Here is a 17998-nt window from a genome sequence, read left to right on the forward strand (position 1 = left end):
AGTATACTGTGGAGATCGCAGCCTCAACTTCATTGATAGATGGATTGAAGAAACCCAACTCAAAATCTGAAATTGCATCGACCTATATGCTATGTTTCTCCGGGTGTACCTATTACATTTGGAAGGAGAGGAATAATCTGCCGGAGTTCTCGATCGATTGCGCTTCTTCTTGGAATCTCCCAAGCTCTATCATGATTTGTGATGGCAGCTAGCTTTTCTTCCCTTCCCCTGCCGCTGTTGGGTTCTGCTGCAAATGTAGTAGTTTCTAATAGTTAGTTTGGGTTGCTTTTTGCTTTTTGATTTCTAAATATTAGGGTAGTTTCTAATAGTTGATTTCTATAATATAATAGTTACTTTGGTTTCATTTTGGAAATAATTCCCCTCTTTTAGTTATTATGGTTACAATCTTTAACCATAGGTAGTAAGATTTTATAGAGGTCTTTATGCTCGTTTAGGTTAAATGGAAATAGAAATGAATTAGAAAAATTTGGATTTCTTAAAAAAATGATTATGAACTTGGAATAATGCCTTTTAATTTCTTTTATGGTGAAGTTTCAATGTTATTGAAACCATAAAGAAATTATGCTGATCAAAATTTTTTTCATTCACTTTATTTTCTTTCATTTTCACTTTCCACTATTAATTTTCAGTTAAACATACAAATTTGCATGCTAAATTAATCATTGATAACAAACACACACAATAAAATTCTTGTTACCTTAAAATAATAATAATAATAATAATAAAATGATTATAGTTTGAACCTATTGGTTATACAATGAGCATAAGAACATGGATACTTGCTGATCGATTGGGCAGAGGATCACAAATAGAACTCGCAATACTTGCTAATCAATTGGATGCTAGGGTTAATTTGCACACTGATTCAATGTAAGTGGGAAGATCTCTTCTACATGTTCATTTTATTTTTATATTTATTGTACACATTATTCATAGGTCAAGTACTGTGACCACGAGTACAAATTAATACATTACCAAGTAACTTACAAGAGAGAAATCTAAATTATTTTAGCTACTACTAAACAAAAATTTATCTCTCGTCTGTCCTATTTCTCATGGACAGAATGTAATAGCATAGTTAGGTCCACCATTGCAAGTGAAAGTGCTATTTTTGTCATCATAGGCATAGCTATATGCCAAAGGACACTTCCCTTCAAAGTACTGAGAGTAGTTAGTGGGTGGACAAGTCTCTGGTGTGTTATAAGCTCCAGTGCAACAATATTGTGGCTGATTAAATGCCTCGCATGTATTCTTGCAACTAATTGTGGCACCATCTGAATTTTTCACCACAAGGTCAGCCGGACAATCCACATTGACGTCGACCGGGCATGAGGAGGTGCTGCTGTCGCTAGTTCCACCTTGTGGGGTGATGGAAACCGGCAAGTTGAACCCATCTACTAGGCTAATGTCGTAAAAATCTTGTCCATTGTTGGCTGCTAGGGTTAATTCTACTAGGGTTGCCGGAGGGATTGCACCGGCACCATTGCAACTTACCTGATCGGAGGCACAGTTGGCAGTCTGACAGGTGAACTTTCCGCTAGCGTCCGCGGAGCAAGAAGTCCGTGCCCAAAACCGGCCAGTCCACGGGATCGGCACGTTAAGGGATGATGAGGCTTTAGATGCTAATTTGAACCCCGTTGACGATAATTGAGCGCCGCCACCGCCGGTGAGGGTTCCAGGCCAAATAGTGTAAAGACAGTTGTTTGTAAATGTAAACGTGGCTAAGTGAGCCCCTGTAATACACAATATATATAGTTAAATCTCTCACAGTACCATTAATTGGAATTATTAACTTTTTTATTTGCATTCAGGCCTTTTTATGGATTCTTTTAATAGAATACAGTGGTTAAATTAACATATTTAATATAATTAAAAATATTTTGCCTTAATATTAACATCACGAACTTGTATTCCAAATATTGAAATATATATGTGTACATATAAATCAATATTCACACACATCTTGTATTTGAGTTCATAACGGATCATTGAACATTTTTTTCTTTCTTATAATATAGAATAAAAGGTTAAAGGGTTCAAGTTCGTATAGGAGTGAATGTGTGAGTTTATCATATAAAATGTGGATGAAATTAATTTTGGTCCACATGTTGAAATCTATAACAAGAAATATCAATTTTTTTTTTTTTATACAAATTAACTTTAAACTTTCCAAAATTCATCCGACGTAATTGTTGAGAGATAATGTAAAACCCCATAAATAAGTATAATATATATATATATATATAGACAGACGTACATTATTACTTAGGCATTATCTTTAATTATTATTTTGATAAGCGATTGTATTTAAAATGAGGTAGAAGAGTTATTATTTAGTTTATTTGAAATTTGAAAAGAGTTCTTAATTAACACAACCACTACGTATATATCGAGACTTGGTTGTATTTAGTTTTTTGGGAACTACGCTACTCTTCTGAGAATTTTTATACGTTAATGATTGGTGAAGAAAAACTCAACTTGTGATTACATTTCAGGCAAGTTAATTCTTGCTTTTATTTTCATGTATATGTCAGTAGCATGACCTGTTATTTAATATTGATTATATAGTATATGTTATTTTAGGCAAGGAATGATAAATTAATCTTATTTAGGATTGCACTATAGATGATCTTGTTGTTGCCATTTTGTAGTTGGTCTTTGTTTCTAGATTAATTAGAGGTTGCAGAATGAATGTAGATCTGTGTACATAAATATTATATATATTGTTATCCACCATGAGTCATGATTTAAGTAGGTGATAATTTAGATAATGAAAATGGATCGGTGGACTGGGGTGAATGAATACTGAAGAAAACTTGGGTATTGTAATTACTGTTAACTCAATCACGCCTTTGTGGAGCACTACTATTATTAATTATTGGTTACTTATATGATATCTCAATGAGCATGTATAGGACTGGGGTAAAATGAGGAATGCATCAGTATGTTGGTTAGTGTGTATATGGTAGTAAGTGGTTCTTCAGTTAGCAAATATTTTAAATGGATATGGATGAATTTTGTATGAAGCCTATAATTATGGTACTATTTGGAGGCATTTGTGTAGCAATCAAGTGTAGGCATTGATTGAACCTATAATAAATGATTTGATGATTACAAAGATAATATAATGGATTTTTAGGGATATTTTTATACATGGCAGATGGTGTATATCTACATATGTATGGGTGGAATAGTATTATTATGTGCATTTGATTACATGAGTTGGTTATGGGAATTCATGGATTTATGCATTTTTCTTTACACACAACATGATATATATGAGTAGTTGAATTTAAGGGTTGGGAGTGTTTGAGGGCCTGCTAATGGGTTTTTATTTTAATGAGTAGTTAGTTGGGCACAAGGCTGAACCTTTGTTGTTGGTGTGGTAACGAAAGAATATAATTGAGTTACTGTTAGGTTCTGGCTATTAGTACTTATTAATTATGTTAATTATTATTATTTAGTTAATTTAATTAAGGTGTTTGAAAACTCATGATATTATGAGTAGGAATTAATTAAATGTATTTAGTGTTTAATTAAAGTGATTAAACTAGTTGGAGCGGTAGTCTGGGACTTACCCAATGATGAATTTGTTGAGCGCAGTCAGGGACTGTCTTCGGGAGTGAATTACTCTTTTGTTATGGCCATTGGGCTAAAGGTGTCCTTAGTATGTGGACGTGGTCATGGGCCATCTGGGTTAGTAGACGTACAACCCAGCCACATGTGTGTATTTGGTAGTTAGGAACTATGCAATTCACACCATTTATTTGGAGTGGAGCCAGGGGCTCATGTGAGGTAATGGCATTAGAACGCCAACTAGTTGAGGGGAGCCAGGGGCTCATGTGAGGTAAGTTAAATTTTAGTAATTTAAATTCTAGATGAGTTTCAAGTTCACAGTTTGAGTTAATGTTATAGAATGACGATGATTAGTAGATACTTCATGGTCACTTATATATATATATATATATATAGATGAGTTTCAAGTTCACAGTTTGAGTTAATGTTATAGAATGACGATGATTAGTAGATACTTCATGGTCACTTATATATATATATATATATATATATATATATACGGATTATAAGTAAGGATTGGCTTGCTGAACGATGATAGTGTTTAGCAATTTCTTGCTGAGCTTGTGAGCCCACCCCTTTATTACTTTTAGGTGCACATGGATTTAGTTTGCAAAGGAGTCTCAATGGAAGATGGACATTTCTAGATTTCCACATATTGATTTTATTATTGTTTCTTAGCAAACACTTTGTAATACGATTCATTTAGTTGGTGGAATTTTAATTAGTTGAGGATGTAATAAATTTCCTTTGGATTGGTGAATTTTTAAATAAAGTGTGTTCTTACTGATTTAATCATGGATTGTTGTGAATGAATGAGGTGAGTCACGTACCAGATATATATATATATATATATATATATATATATATATATAATATCTGAAGAGGAAATATAGAATAACTTAAAAAATAAGAAAACAAAACTTACCCCAGGAATCAAAAATGGTGGCAAGGGCAAGTGCGCCGAGAAAAAATCTAGCATTCATCACTTTGTTTAAAAAATGTAATGGTGAGTTCTGTTTGTGTAGTAGTAGTATAGGGTTATTGTGTTATATATATAGGGTTTGTTTGTAGATATTTTAATTTGGCATTGATTTTTTTGTACAAGATTATTAATGTAATTGGAAAACTTGACCGTGATCTAGCTAGGAAGAGTTCAATTTGAAATTTTGGTCATGCATGAACCTAGTACGTGGTCCTCATTTTCTCAAAATTAATATCAAAAATTTTAACATATTAGCTTGATTTGCGGAAGATATTCCAGCACAAAGTCCTATTTAGACTTAGAATTTTTATACCTTTTTTAATTTATATCACAAGCTTATCTCTACATTTTTATTTTTAATTAGGACGTGATATTGGCGCTTCACTGTTATTGTGAGAAAAATAAAATGTCAAAAATACCTTGTTCAAAGCTTCAAAAGTATTCTACCATCTCCCAACTCCCGTTCACATCCTTATTTCACTTATCCCCTCCTCTGATGTTCCCTAAAACCACCAAAACAGAATGATTGGAACGAACTCTTTTGTAAATGTGAAGAGAGACTTACAAATAGTATTTAAATTTATGTAACAAACACGTTATCTTTATTTGTATTTGGGATACGTGTATTTGAACTCTGTAACAAACAATCTTATTTATAATATATTTTAATTTTTTATTGGTTACAATTGTCCATTTTTCCAAAACAAATTAGTTTTTATTCTTAAAATAAGTTATCATTTAACTTAATTAAAAAATATATAAAAATAAGAAATTATTTTATTTAAGTCAAAGTTATATACAAAGTACAAAAAAGAAAAAAAGAAAAATTATGATAAATACAAACTCCCTCTAAGAAGTGTTTGAGACTATCTAATAATTTCTCTTAATATACTCTAAAATAAGATGTGTATGTACGTGACTATTTAATAATTTCTCGGTAGTGTAGTAGATTTAAATTTTGATTAAGAAATAATATGTCCTCAATTTCTTAAACTATTGTGACTTTGTTGTGATATGCAGTGTTTTTTACACGGACGTGTAAATGGTCATCTTTTTCTTCTTCTTCATATATATATTTTTAATTTTTAATTTTTTAATTTTTTATTTATTTATTTATTTATTTTTTTGTAGAATAGGCATATGAGAATTCTTAATTGTACAGTGTTTTGTACATTGTCAATTAATGAGGTACTGCTAGAACTCTAAAGTTTGGCCAAATATACAACAAAACAAGAGTTACGAGGTAACGACAAAGTCACACAGGAAAACAACTAATGAATCAAGAACCATAAATATATATATATGAGTCAAATGCAAAAAACACTCCTATAATATGCATACAGTACATATTGCACCCTCATCTGCAAAAAATACCCCTAAACTATGACATTTGTGCAAATAGGTCTTACTTACATATTTATGATAAAATTGGACTAAAATGTCTATAGCAACACATTTTATAAAATATATAAAAAATTAATATATTGTGAAATGATTAAAAAGGGTAGCTCTCACTAAAAGTAAAAATAAAAAAAATAAAAAATTATATATATATATATCTTCTTCTTTGTCTTGGTGGTTGCCGCCACGGTTATATGTGTGTGTGTGTTTGTTGGAAACTAGCGGTGAAAACTAGTATTTCTACGTGTGAATGAAACTTGTCTATTGATGAGCGCTGAAAAGTGCGCATTTAAACCCCTTAAGCGAGGGTATTTTAGTCCATTTATTTATCTTTATTTATCCGTTTTAGTATTTATTTGTGTTTTTGTCTATTTCAGGTCAATAATGTTAAAAGGGGCTAAAAATGGTTTCTTAAAGCCTTTTTGGAGTCAAACTAAGTGTTGGTGAGAATCTGGAGCAAAAGGAGGCTGATCTGGAGCAAAAAGAGACTGATGCTGAAAAGTTATCAAGTGAGATCGATCGAACTCTGATTGATTGAACTTTTCTCTGATCGATCGAACTGTTCACGAAAGTTATTAAAAAGCAGATCTGAATCTCATTTCGAACCAACTCGGGCAGAGGTTGTAAGGGAAGATTCTAGGGCCGAGTTCTCACATTTTTGGGCTCTCAAAGCCCTGTATATAAGAGGGATTCAACCATTTTTATAGAGAGATCCACATTTTACATTATAATTTCTATATTGTTGTAGCTTTCTCTATCTAGAAAGTTAGAGATTAGGGTTAGAAGAGAAGAGGGAAGTGGAGGCAAATCTCAAGAACCCATCTCTAGATCCACATATTCTCTCTCTCTAGAGCTTCAAAGAAGAAGAAGAAGAAGAAGAAGATGGAGCCATATTTAGAGCTTGCCTTTGAGGGTTTCATGACCACATCCACCTTCTCCATGATTGGCTAGATCTACACTTAGGGCTTGGATGAGCCCTAAGTCTTATGTAATCTAAACCCTTGTATTTCTATTTTTGGGGATTTATATATATATTATTATGATTAGTGCTTAGTCTTGTGATTGTTGATTTAATTCTTCCTTATGATTCTCTATTTTAATTACATGTTGTCTTATATGTGATTATTTGAGGCATTGATCTCTACACTAGATTCTCTATGCTGGTTGCATGTCTATGTGTGATTAATTAAGGATTTAGTGGTGGCTAAGCATGGGTTTTTATTAAATGGGTTTGCAAATGAATTTGATGGGTCATGCTTAAAATTAATAGGTTGTGCTACACTTAATTTATTTGTTGGTTAGGTAGACAATTCATTCTTTAATTTGATGGTCCATACTTAATATTGCAATTGGTAGTTGTATTTTGTTCACAACAATGTATTCTTCATTAATGGAAAGCAAGTGGTTAATTACATGAGCTTAGTGGTGATTCCAACATCCTAAGACCTCTCTTCATATCTCTTAAATCCCTAACTCAACTTAGTTTATTTTAATTGCATTTTAATTTCCTTGCATCTTAGTTTAATCAACCAATCTCTCTCTTTTGCAATCAATTGATACATTAGAGTCAAAGTTAAATTCCAACACGTATAATCTCTGTGGTATCCCTACTCGCTATACTTCATTAGTTGTAGTAGTGGTTTTTGTAAATGAAAATTTGACTAGAAAGACTTCTTAAACCACAATCATATTTTGACCTTGCGAAGTGACCTCTCGCATTAAAAAGTCCACTTTCTAAACACATAGGAAGGGGCTCGTCAAATTTTGGCGTTGTTGCCGGGGATTAACGGTTTTGTTGGAATTAAACTAGACAATAGTGTTCATTTGATTGCTTCTATTTTTATTTTATTTTCCATTGTATATTCTTTTCTTAGTCTTGATATTATTTGTTCAATTAAGTACTTGACTACAAGGAAGGCAAACATTGGATCCTAAAGTAATCATTGGAGTTTAAAGCTAGCACTGGAATTTGAAGTTGCTTAAGGACCTTTGTGGGCATTTCTTGAAAATCTCGTAGTTTAATTGTTTCACTTCTTTACATGCTTGTGATAGCCCTTGTTGAGGCTAATTACGTTGCTTTGATTTTTGTCTAAGCATCGGCCCGTGTGGAGGCCATTATTTGTTGCATTTGGATTTTGAATGTGGATGGAGCCATTGTTTGATCCAAGTTTGGGAGAAAATTACTTCCCCTCACCTTATGTCTCTCAACCATCTTTTGATCATTATGAGGTTGATTCCAATTCATTTCAACATGCATCATCTTGTTATGGACTTGACTATTCTCATTATCCTCCTTGTGACTATTACTGTCCCCCACTATTTTATGAAGAACCACTTCCATCACCTTATTCACTCGGATTTGAAGAAAAAGTGTTAGCTTTACTTGATGTGCATATTTTACAAACTCCACTTATTAATTCTCATTCTCAAATGTTAGCCAAGTTAGAAGCTCAAGTTGAGCAAATTGCAAGTACTCTTTCTCGTCAAGAGGAAGAGGAAGAGTCAAATAAAAAAATGATAAGAACTTCAATGTATATAGATGAGGATGAGGAGAGTGAGGAAGAAGTAGCAAGTGAGCTAATGCCTAGCACTCTATCTTGTATAGAGGAGGAAGTGACAAGTGAGTTAGTGGCTAATCCAATAGAGCATAACATGATTAATGAGGACTTTTCTTGTTTTGATTATGATTTTATCTTGGCTGTTGATACTTTAGAGAGTGAGGAGATATTGACCACTATAGAGGTAGGAGAGGAAGAGGAGGAACTTGTTGAAGAGAACCTTCCTTTTATTATCTCCAAAGACATTTTTGAGACATGCCTTTTTGAAATGTATAAAAATTGTGGTTTTGACCTTGAAAGCTCTAAAAATGAAATGAACTCTCTAATGGACTCCTTAGCTAACTTGTAAGGTGAGGAGATGGTGATTTTTGAGGAAGAGGAGATGGATGAAGAAAAAGTGTTTATTGATATTCCAAATGAGTATTTGAAAGACATTGACTTGCCAATTCACAAGGGAAGTGATTTTTTGAATACACTTCAAGAGCACAAAAATGAGGCAAGGCCAACTATGATTGATTTTGTTTTCAAGACCGTGGATGAAATGAACAATATCATCTCTTTTATTTCTTTTCAAGTCATTCTTTTGGAGGATGATTTCATTGTTATAAGTGGGACATTAAATGAGAAAAGTGAGAAGAGGATCAATAAGGATGTTTCATATTCGGTTTTTGATTCTTTTGATTAGTGCGTTGGTCCAACGTCTTGCTAGAGACGTTAAATACTAGCATTCGTAGAGTTTTCAACTCTATTCCTCTCCCATTTCTTTTTATCTTTCACTTTTTACGACGTCTAGATATGTTCCTGTCACGACCCCAAATTTTTTAATAAAATTCTCAATTTATACAAAATCAGATACATCAAAATAAACCCAGGATCATAAAAAAATACCCTTTTTTATACACAGTCAGATTCCTCAAAAATACAAAAAAATTCTCCAAATAATAAAAACAAAACTCACAACGCCAACTCTTCATCCTAAGCCCGTAGCTACGATCCCCGTCCATTTTCGGTACCTGAAACTGGAGGGTGGTGAGACAAAAAGTCCCGGTAAGAAAAACCATAACAAGAATTTCATGGAGATTTAATAAAACAGCTTCACAAAATAAATATATACAGGTAAGTATAACACCAAATACATATGCATTTGATTATAACATTTAATAAAACATTTAATCAAAACCATTAAACAAAACCACCCCATGCCATTCAAGGTATAGAGAACCCTACACTGTAAAAGATATATTTCCGCAGTGGATCGTCAAAACCTCAAACCTCCGGCCTCTTTTGCAACTCTCGGCCTTTCACTGTATCTCTATCTCGGCTCACACTCTGCAAACTCTCTTTGATTTCTCTCTCTCGGCTCACTCTATCTTTATTTTTCTCTCTCTATATTCTCTAGTTAACTCAATCAATGCGCATACACACACACTAAATTTATAATGGCCTTCACCGACTTACCACTGCTCACCCATCACCTCTCCATCAGACAAAACCAAAAACCTCACCCCAAATGTCACTTAATAGTCCCACCACATTATTACCTTATCCTTTTGTACTCTTTTTACTTTCTTCCTTATCTTCTCATCACTTCAGCATCACTACGTGCACAATTCCAGCCCAAGTAAACAATAGCCAACGTGAAGAAAATTCGAGACCTAAAGAAAAGTGGACAAAAGCCACCAAATGGGACCCGCCCACAATCATAACAATCTTCTCTCTCTCTCTCTCTTCCCACTTTGGCACCTCCTCTCACCACACAGTATAGATATATGTATACAAAGGCAAATCAATTAAAACTCAGGGACCCGCCACTAATGCATTCATCACAATTCAATTTTTTTTCCTTCCTCATTTTGTTTGCCTTACTGCCACCTTTTCGTTCTATCATATTGCTATGTAAATGTGTATATATATATATACATATATATCATATATATGTACAAAAGCAATAAATCAAATCAAAACCCATTAATATCTAAGTACCTAAACCTTAAAAAAAAATTAAAATACTTAATTCCAATAACTAAAAATCATAGAATAATTTAAATTAAAATCTTAAAAATTTGAGTTATCACAATTTCCACCACTTAAAAAGAATTTCGTCCTCGAAATTCAGATCCAACAGTCATCGCATACCTGAAAATACTAATAACCACCAAAACCAAACCACAAATCCCTACCTACGCGATGTGAAATACAGTGATATGTAAGACGTTCTGGTAGCCGACAGTGTTAGTCACCCACCCACACACTCCGTAACCGTTGTGGTAGCTCATTGATGCGTCACCCACCCATCCACAAAAAAAACAAACAATAACAAATCTGGGCTACCTGCCCAACCACACTAACCAACCATCCCAGTAGCTGCCGGTGAACACTATTCGCCCACACACACTCGGCTACGAGTGGTAGCTCACTAGTATTACACACTCGCCCACTCACACCCGTCTACATCATCACTATATTCACACTTCTGACTGGGTACAACTCTGATACCATTTTGTCACGACCCCGAATTTTTTAATAAAATTCTCAATTTATACAAAATCAGATACAACAAAATACACCCAGGACCATAAAAAAATACCCTCTTTTATACAAAGTCAAATTCCCCAAAAATACAAAAAAATTCTCTAAATAATAAAAACAAAACTCGCAACGCCAACTCTTCATCCTAAGCCCGTATCTATGATCCCCGTCCATTTTCGGTACCTAAAACTGGAGGGTGGTGAGACAAAAAGTAAAAACCATAATAAGAATTTCATGGAGGTTTAATAAAACAGCTTCACAAAATAAACATATACATGTGAGTATAGACAAAATACATATGCATTTAATTAAAACATTTAATCAAAACCATTGAAACAAAACCACCCCATGCCATTCAAGGTATAGAGAACCCTACACTATAAAAGATATATTTCCGCACTGGATCGTCAAAACCTCAAACCTCCGGCCTCATCTGCAACTTTCAGCCTCTCACTGTATATCCATCTCGGCTCACACTCTACAAACTCTCTTTGATTTCTCTCTCTCGGCTCACTCTATCTTTATTTCTCTCTCTCTATATTTGTCTAGTTAACTCACTCAATGCGCATACACACATACTAAATTTATAATGGCCTTTACCGACTTACCACTGCTCACCCATCACCTCTCCATCAGATAAAACCAAAAACCTCACTCCAAATGTTATTTAATAGTCCCACCACATTATTACCTTATCCCTTTGTACTCTTTTTACTTTCTTCCTTATCTTCTCATCACTTCAGCATCACCACGTGCACAATTCCAGCCCAAGTAAACAATAGCTCACGTGAAGAAAATTCGAGACCCAAAGAAAAGTGGACAAAAGCCACCAAATGGGAGCCGCCCACAATCATAACAATCTTCTCTCTCTCTTTCTCTTCCTACTTCGGCACCTCCTCTCACCACACAGTACAGATATATGTATACAAAGGCAAATCAATTAAAACTCAGGGGACCCGCCACTAATGCATTCATCACAATTCATTTTTTTTTTCCTTCCTCATTTTGTTTGCCTTACTGCCACCTTTTTGTTCTATCATATTGCTATTTAAATGTGTGTGTGTGTATATATATATATATATATGTACAAGAGCAATAAATCAAATCAAAACCCATTAATATCTAAGTACCTAAACCTTCATTAAAAATTAAAATACTCAATTCCAACAACTAAAAATCATAGAATAATTTAAATTAAAATCTTAAAAATTCGAGTTATTATAGTTCCATTAAGCTTCATTGAAGAATTCTTGCATGTTAGATATAAACACTAGTATTCGTAGAGTTTCAAAATTCTCTTCCTCCCTCATTTCTTTTTATTTTTCGTTCTTGTGTACATTCTTCCATTCATTTTTCAATCTCTATTCTTGTTACCATCATCAGGGCTTAGCATATGATTTTCTGCACTTTTATCTCAAAATTAGGCATTTGGTGCCGGTTCGATTGATCACAAGTGTCCATTCGATCGATCGAACCTCTCTGCAATCAATTCTTTTGCAGAAATCAGCTCTCTGTGTATCGCGTGAACTTTCTCCAGATCGATCCAATTATTTCTCGATCAATCCAGTTATCCTTTCGATCGATCTCAGTTCTATACTTAGAAATTTTTTGAATCTCTGCATATTTCAGATCTCTGTGTATCGTTCGAAGTTGTTGGCAAGTTTTCACATCTTGGATCGATCATCCTTAGATCGATCACAACTTTACCCCTTTGACTTTTTGACTTTTTCTTCTTTCTATTTTTATTTTATTTTATTTTTTCATTTTCTTTTACTTTTCTTATTTTACTTAGTTACTTTTCTCTTATGGAAAAAAAAAAAAAAAATCTTTCTTTACATTATCTATTTACTTGCATTTTTACTTCTTGTATTGTTATTTACTTGCTTTTTTATTTTTGTTTGTGTACATAATTATTCTTTTTTCCTAAAACAAACAAATAAATAAATAAATGAATAAAACACCAAAAGCACCAAAAACAATCTTTCAAAATTGCATTTCGTCTTGCTAAGACGTTAAACTTAGCACCCATTTTGTATATTACTTGCATTTTTCGTTTTTCTTTGCGTGTTTCAAAAAAATAAAAAATAAAAAGAGATAGTTTTATTTTTTATTATTTTGTTCTTACATCATTTCTCAGTTTTTGTTTTTCATTTCTTGCATTATACATATTCTTTCATTGCATTTTACTTTCTTTATTCTTCTTTTTGTATTTTGTTCATGCATTTTATTTTTTGATTTTCTTGCATTTTGTATATACTTGCTTTCATAAAAAGAAAAATATAAAAAAATTTCACCGTTGTGCCCTTATGTGTAGTGATGATACTTTCATGCTTTAGCTAGGGTTTGATCTCATATGTCTCTTTTATATTGTGCTATATTGTCATAGAATGTATGATTTGGTTATCTTTATCGCATTTGATATTTGATGTGAGTTTGCTAGTGTGGTTATTCAAATAGGTTGTTGATTCCAAGTTTGGGGGAGACTCTTTTCATATTGGATCATTGCCGGGTTTCATGCTTTCGCCACCACGGTATACTCTTTCCAACTTTTCCATTGTTCTTATTGCACATTGAGGACAATGTGCGGTTTAAGTTTGGGGGTAAGGTGTCTTTGTTGCATTCTAGTTAAAGTTGAGTTTTAAATGCATGATTGAGATTTGAGATTGATGTTTGTGATGATTTTGATCTTTTGAGGACTATATTGCTTAGAATTTAAAAATTGCTTGACTTAAGAGTCCAATACTCTTTTTATGCTTTATGGATGCCATTTAGGGGTAATTTTTTTGAAAGATTAATATCTTGCTTGCACTTGTGGTCCACATCATTTTGATTTTGTGATTGTTTTGAGATTCACTCTAGGATTCTACACTAGCACAGGTGCACACTAGCATTCATTTGTGGGGTACATGCTTTGTTGATTAATGAATTGGTTATATCCCAACTGGGCTAGTAGTGCATTGAAAGCTTTCATTCTTTATAAAGGTGGATAACAACCCCTTTTCACTAAATAGCTGAGATTCTAGCCTCATCAAGCACTGAACTTCTTGCGCCGAAAGGTGGGGGTGTTTAAACGCCTAATGCCCTAAAGCCGTCTGGTTTGGGAGTCATTGACCTCATGCTCGACCTCATGGATCGCTAGAAAGCTTAATAGATCAACACATTGCACCATGCTTCCATCTTTGATCCTTAGGGTAGTACCAAAAAAAAAAAAAAGTCTAGTGAAAAGAATAAGCGCACCTAGAACAATAAAACTTTAATAAAAGGTCCACTCTTTGTTTTGATGATCGGGACTAGATTTGTGTGTTAGTTTGAGGGTAAGGATGTAATCATTTCTTTAGTTGGCTTAGATAGCAACATATTTGATGCCGGTTCACTCAAAAAGGATTCTAGTGTAGTTTTGATTTGTATGATCATTTTCTTGATGTGTGGAGGACCATACTTGCTTGCTTGATGTTGAAATTTTGAGAGATTGCTTGAAAATGGTTGAAAATTTGCATACTTGAGGTAATTTTCTCTCAATACTTGTTTGCAATATTGGTGCCTCTTTTGTGAGAATGAGCTTAACGTTTGTGGGTATCATTTCTGGAAACTCTTACGAGACTTCATTCGTCCACTAGGGGTAACCTAGGGGTTTAAAAGGCTTGTTGCATACGCTAAATGCAATAGTGTTCCCTAGGAAAGTGGCGTTATCCATTTATTACTTTCTAGTTCATAGTTGTTTAGTTATTCATTTCATTCATTTAATTCGCAGTTCATTGCTAGGGACTAGCAATATTTAAGTTTGGGGGTGTGATGAGTGCTGAAAAGTGCACATTTAAACCCCTTAAGCGAGGGTATTTTAATCCATTCATCTATCTTTATTTACCCGTTTTAGTACTTATTTGTGTTTTTGTCTATTTCAGGTCAATATGTTAAAACGGGCTAAAAATGGTTTCTTAAGGCCTTTTTGGAGTCAAACTATGTGTTGGTGAGAATCTGGAGCAAAAGAAGGCTGATCTGGAGCAAAAAGAGGCTGTTGCTGAAAAGTTGCCAAGTGAGATCGATCAAAGATCGATCGAAGAAAAGTGAAATCGATCAAACTCTAATCGATTGAACTTTTCTCTGATTGATCGAACTGTTCGCGAAAGTTATTAAAAAGCAGATCTGAATCTCATTTTGAACCAACTCGGGCAGAGCTTGTAAGGGAAGATTCTAGGGCTGAGTTCTCACATTTTTGGGCTCTCAAAGCCTTGTATATAAGAGGGATTCAACCATTTTTGTAGAGAGATCCATATTTTACATTGTAATTTCTATATTGTTGTAGCTTTCTCTATCTAGAAAGTTAGAGATTAGGGTTAGAAGATAAGAGGGAAGTGGAGGCACATCTCAAGAACCCATCTCTAGATCCACATACTCACTCTCTCTAGAGCTTCAAAGAAGAAGAAGAAGATGGAGCCATGTTTGGAGCTTGCCTTTGAGGGTCTCGTGACTATATCCACCTCCTCCATGATTGGCTAGATCTACACTTAGGGCTTGGATGGGCCCTAAGTCTTGTGTAATCTAAACCCTTGTATTTCTATTTTTAGGGATATATATATATATATATATATATATATATATATATATATATATATATTGTTGTGATTAGTGCTTAGTCTTGTGATTGTTGATTTAATTATTCCTTATGATTCTCTATTTTAATTACATGTTGTCTTATGTGTGATTATTTGGTGAATTGATCTCTACACTAGATTCTATATATTGGTTGCATGTCTATGTGTGATTAAATAATGATTTAGTGGTGGCTAAGCATAGGTTTTTATTAAATGGGTTTGTAAATTAATTTGATGGGTCATACTTCAAATTAATAGGTTGTGCTACACTTAGTTTATTTGTCGGTTAGGTAGACAATTCATTCTTTAATTTGATGGTCCATACTTAATATTGCAATTGGTAGTCGTATTTTGTTCACAATAATGTATTCTCCATTAATGAAAAGCAAGTGGTTAATTACATGAGCTTAGTGGTGATTCCAACACCCTAAGACCTCTCTTCATATCTCTTAAATCCCTAACTCAACTTAGTTTATTTTAGTTGCATTTTAATTTCCTTGCATCTTAGTTCAATCAACCAATCTCTCTCTTTTGCAATCAATTGATACATTAGAGTCAAAGTTTAATTAGCTTGATTTGCGGAAGATATTCCAGCACAATTCAGACTTAGAATTTTTCTACCTTTTTTTAATTTATATCACAAGCTTATCTCTACATTTTTATTTTTAATTGGGACGTGATATTGGCGCTTCACTGTTATTGTGAGAAAAATAAAATGTCAAAAATACCCCTGTTCAAGGCTTCAAAAGTATTCTACTATCTCCCAACTCCCGTTCACATCCTTATTTCACTTATCCCTTCCTCTGATGTTCCCTAAAACCACCAAAACAGAATGATTGGAACGAACTCTTTTGTAAATGTGAAGAGAGACTTACAAATAGTATTTAAATTTATGTAACAAACACGTTATCTTTATTTGTATTTGGGATACGTGTATTTGAACTTTGTAACAAACAATCTTATTTATAATATATTTTAATTTTTTATTGGATACAATTGTCCATTTTTCTGAAACAAATTAGTTTTTATTCTTAAAATAAGTTATCATTTAACTTAATTCAAAAATATATAAAAATAAGAAATTATTATTTTTAAGTCAAAGTTATATACAAAGTACAAAAAAGAAAAAAGAAAAATTATGATAAATACAAACTCCCTCTAAGAAGTGTTTGAGACTATCTAATAATTTCTCCTAATATACTCTAAAATAAGATGTGTATGTACGTGACTATTTAATAATTTCTCGGTAGTGTAGTAGATTTAAATTTTGATTAAGAAATAAGATATCCTCAATTTCTTAAACTATTGTGACTTTGTTGTGATATGCAGTGTTTTTTACATGGACGTGTGAATGGTCATCTTTTTCTTCTTCTTCTTCATATATATATATATATATATATATATATATATATATTTTTTTTTTTTTGTAGAATAGGCATATGAGAATTCTTAATTGTACAGTGTTTTGTACATTGTCAATTAATGAGGTACTGCTAGAACTCTAAAGTTTGGCCAAATATACAACAAAACAAGAGTTACGAGGTAACGACAAAGTCACACAGGAAAGAACCTAATGAATCAAGAACCATAAATATATATATATGAGTCAAATGCAAAAAACACTCCTATAATATGCATACAGTACATATTGCACCTTCATCTGCAAAAAATACCCCTAAACTATGATATTTGTGCAAATAGGTCTTACTTACATATTTATGATAAAATTGGACTAAAATGTCTATAGCAAAACATTTTATAAAATATATAAAAACTTAATATATTGTGAAATGATTAAAAAGGGTAGCTCTCACTAAAAGTTAAAATAAAAAAAATAAAAAATTATATATATATATATATATATCTTCTTCTTCGTCTTGGTGGTTGCCGCCACGGTTATATGTGTGTGTGTGTTTGTTGGAAACTAGCTGTGAAAACTAGTATTTCTACGTGTGAATGAAACTTGTCTATTGATGAGCGCTGAAAATTGCGCATTTAAACCCCTTAAGCGAGGATATTTTAGTCCATTTATATATTTTTATTTATCCGTTTTAGTATTTATTTGTGTTTTTGTCTATTTCAGGTCAATAATGTTAAAAGGGGCTAAAAATGGTTTCTTAAGGCCTTTTTGGAGTCAAACTAAGTGTTGGTGAGAATCTGGAGCGAAAGGAGGCTGATCTGGAGCAAAAAGAGGCTGATGCTGAAAAGTTATCAAGTGATATCGATCAGAGATCAATCGAAGAAAAGTGAGATCCATCGAACTCTGATTGATTGAACTTTTCTCTGATCGATCGAACTAGTCGCGAAAGTTATTAAAAAGCAGATCTGAATCTCATTTC

At 33.1% G+C, this 17998-nt stretch overlaps 1 protein-coding gene across 1 annotated transcript in view; it reads right to left on the reverse strand.

Moving 5' to 3' along the window:
- Positions 1–885: 885 nt before the first annotated feature.
- Positions 886–17998, reverse strand: part of LOC132314098 (thaumatin-like protein 1b) — a 32398-nt gene continuing 15285 nt past the window's right edge. The window contains exon 2 of the mRNA XM_059813005.1: positions 886–1760. Coding sequence (XP_059668988.1) covers positions 1075–1760 — 686 coding nt within the window. The 3' untranslated portion in view covers positions 886–1074. The remainder of the gene's footprint in view (positions 1761–17998) is intronic.

Source organism: Cornus florida, unplaced genomic scaffold, assembly GCF_030987335.1.
Source record: "Cornus florida cultivar Cherokee Brave unplaced genomic scaffold, ASM3098733v1 CherokeeBrave_3.0.0_Hap2_Chr06, whole genome shotgun sequence".
NCBI classification, from domain to species: Eukaryota; Viridiplantae; Streptophyta; class Magnoliopsida; order Cornales; family Cornaceae; genus Cornus; species Cornus florida.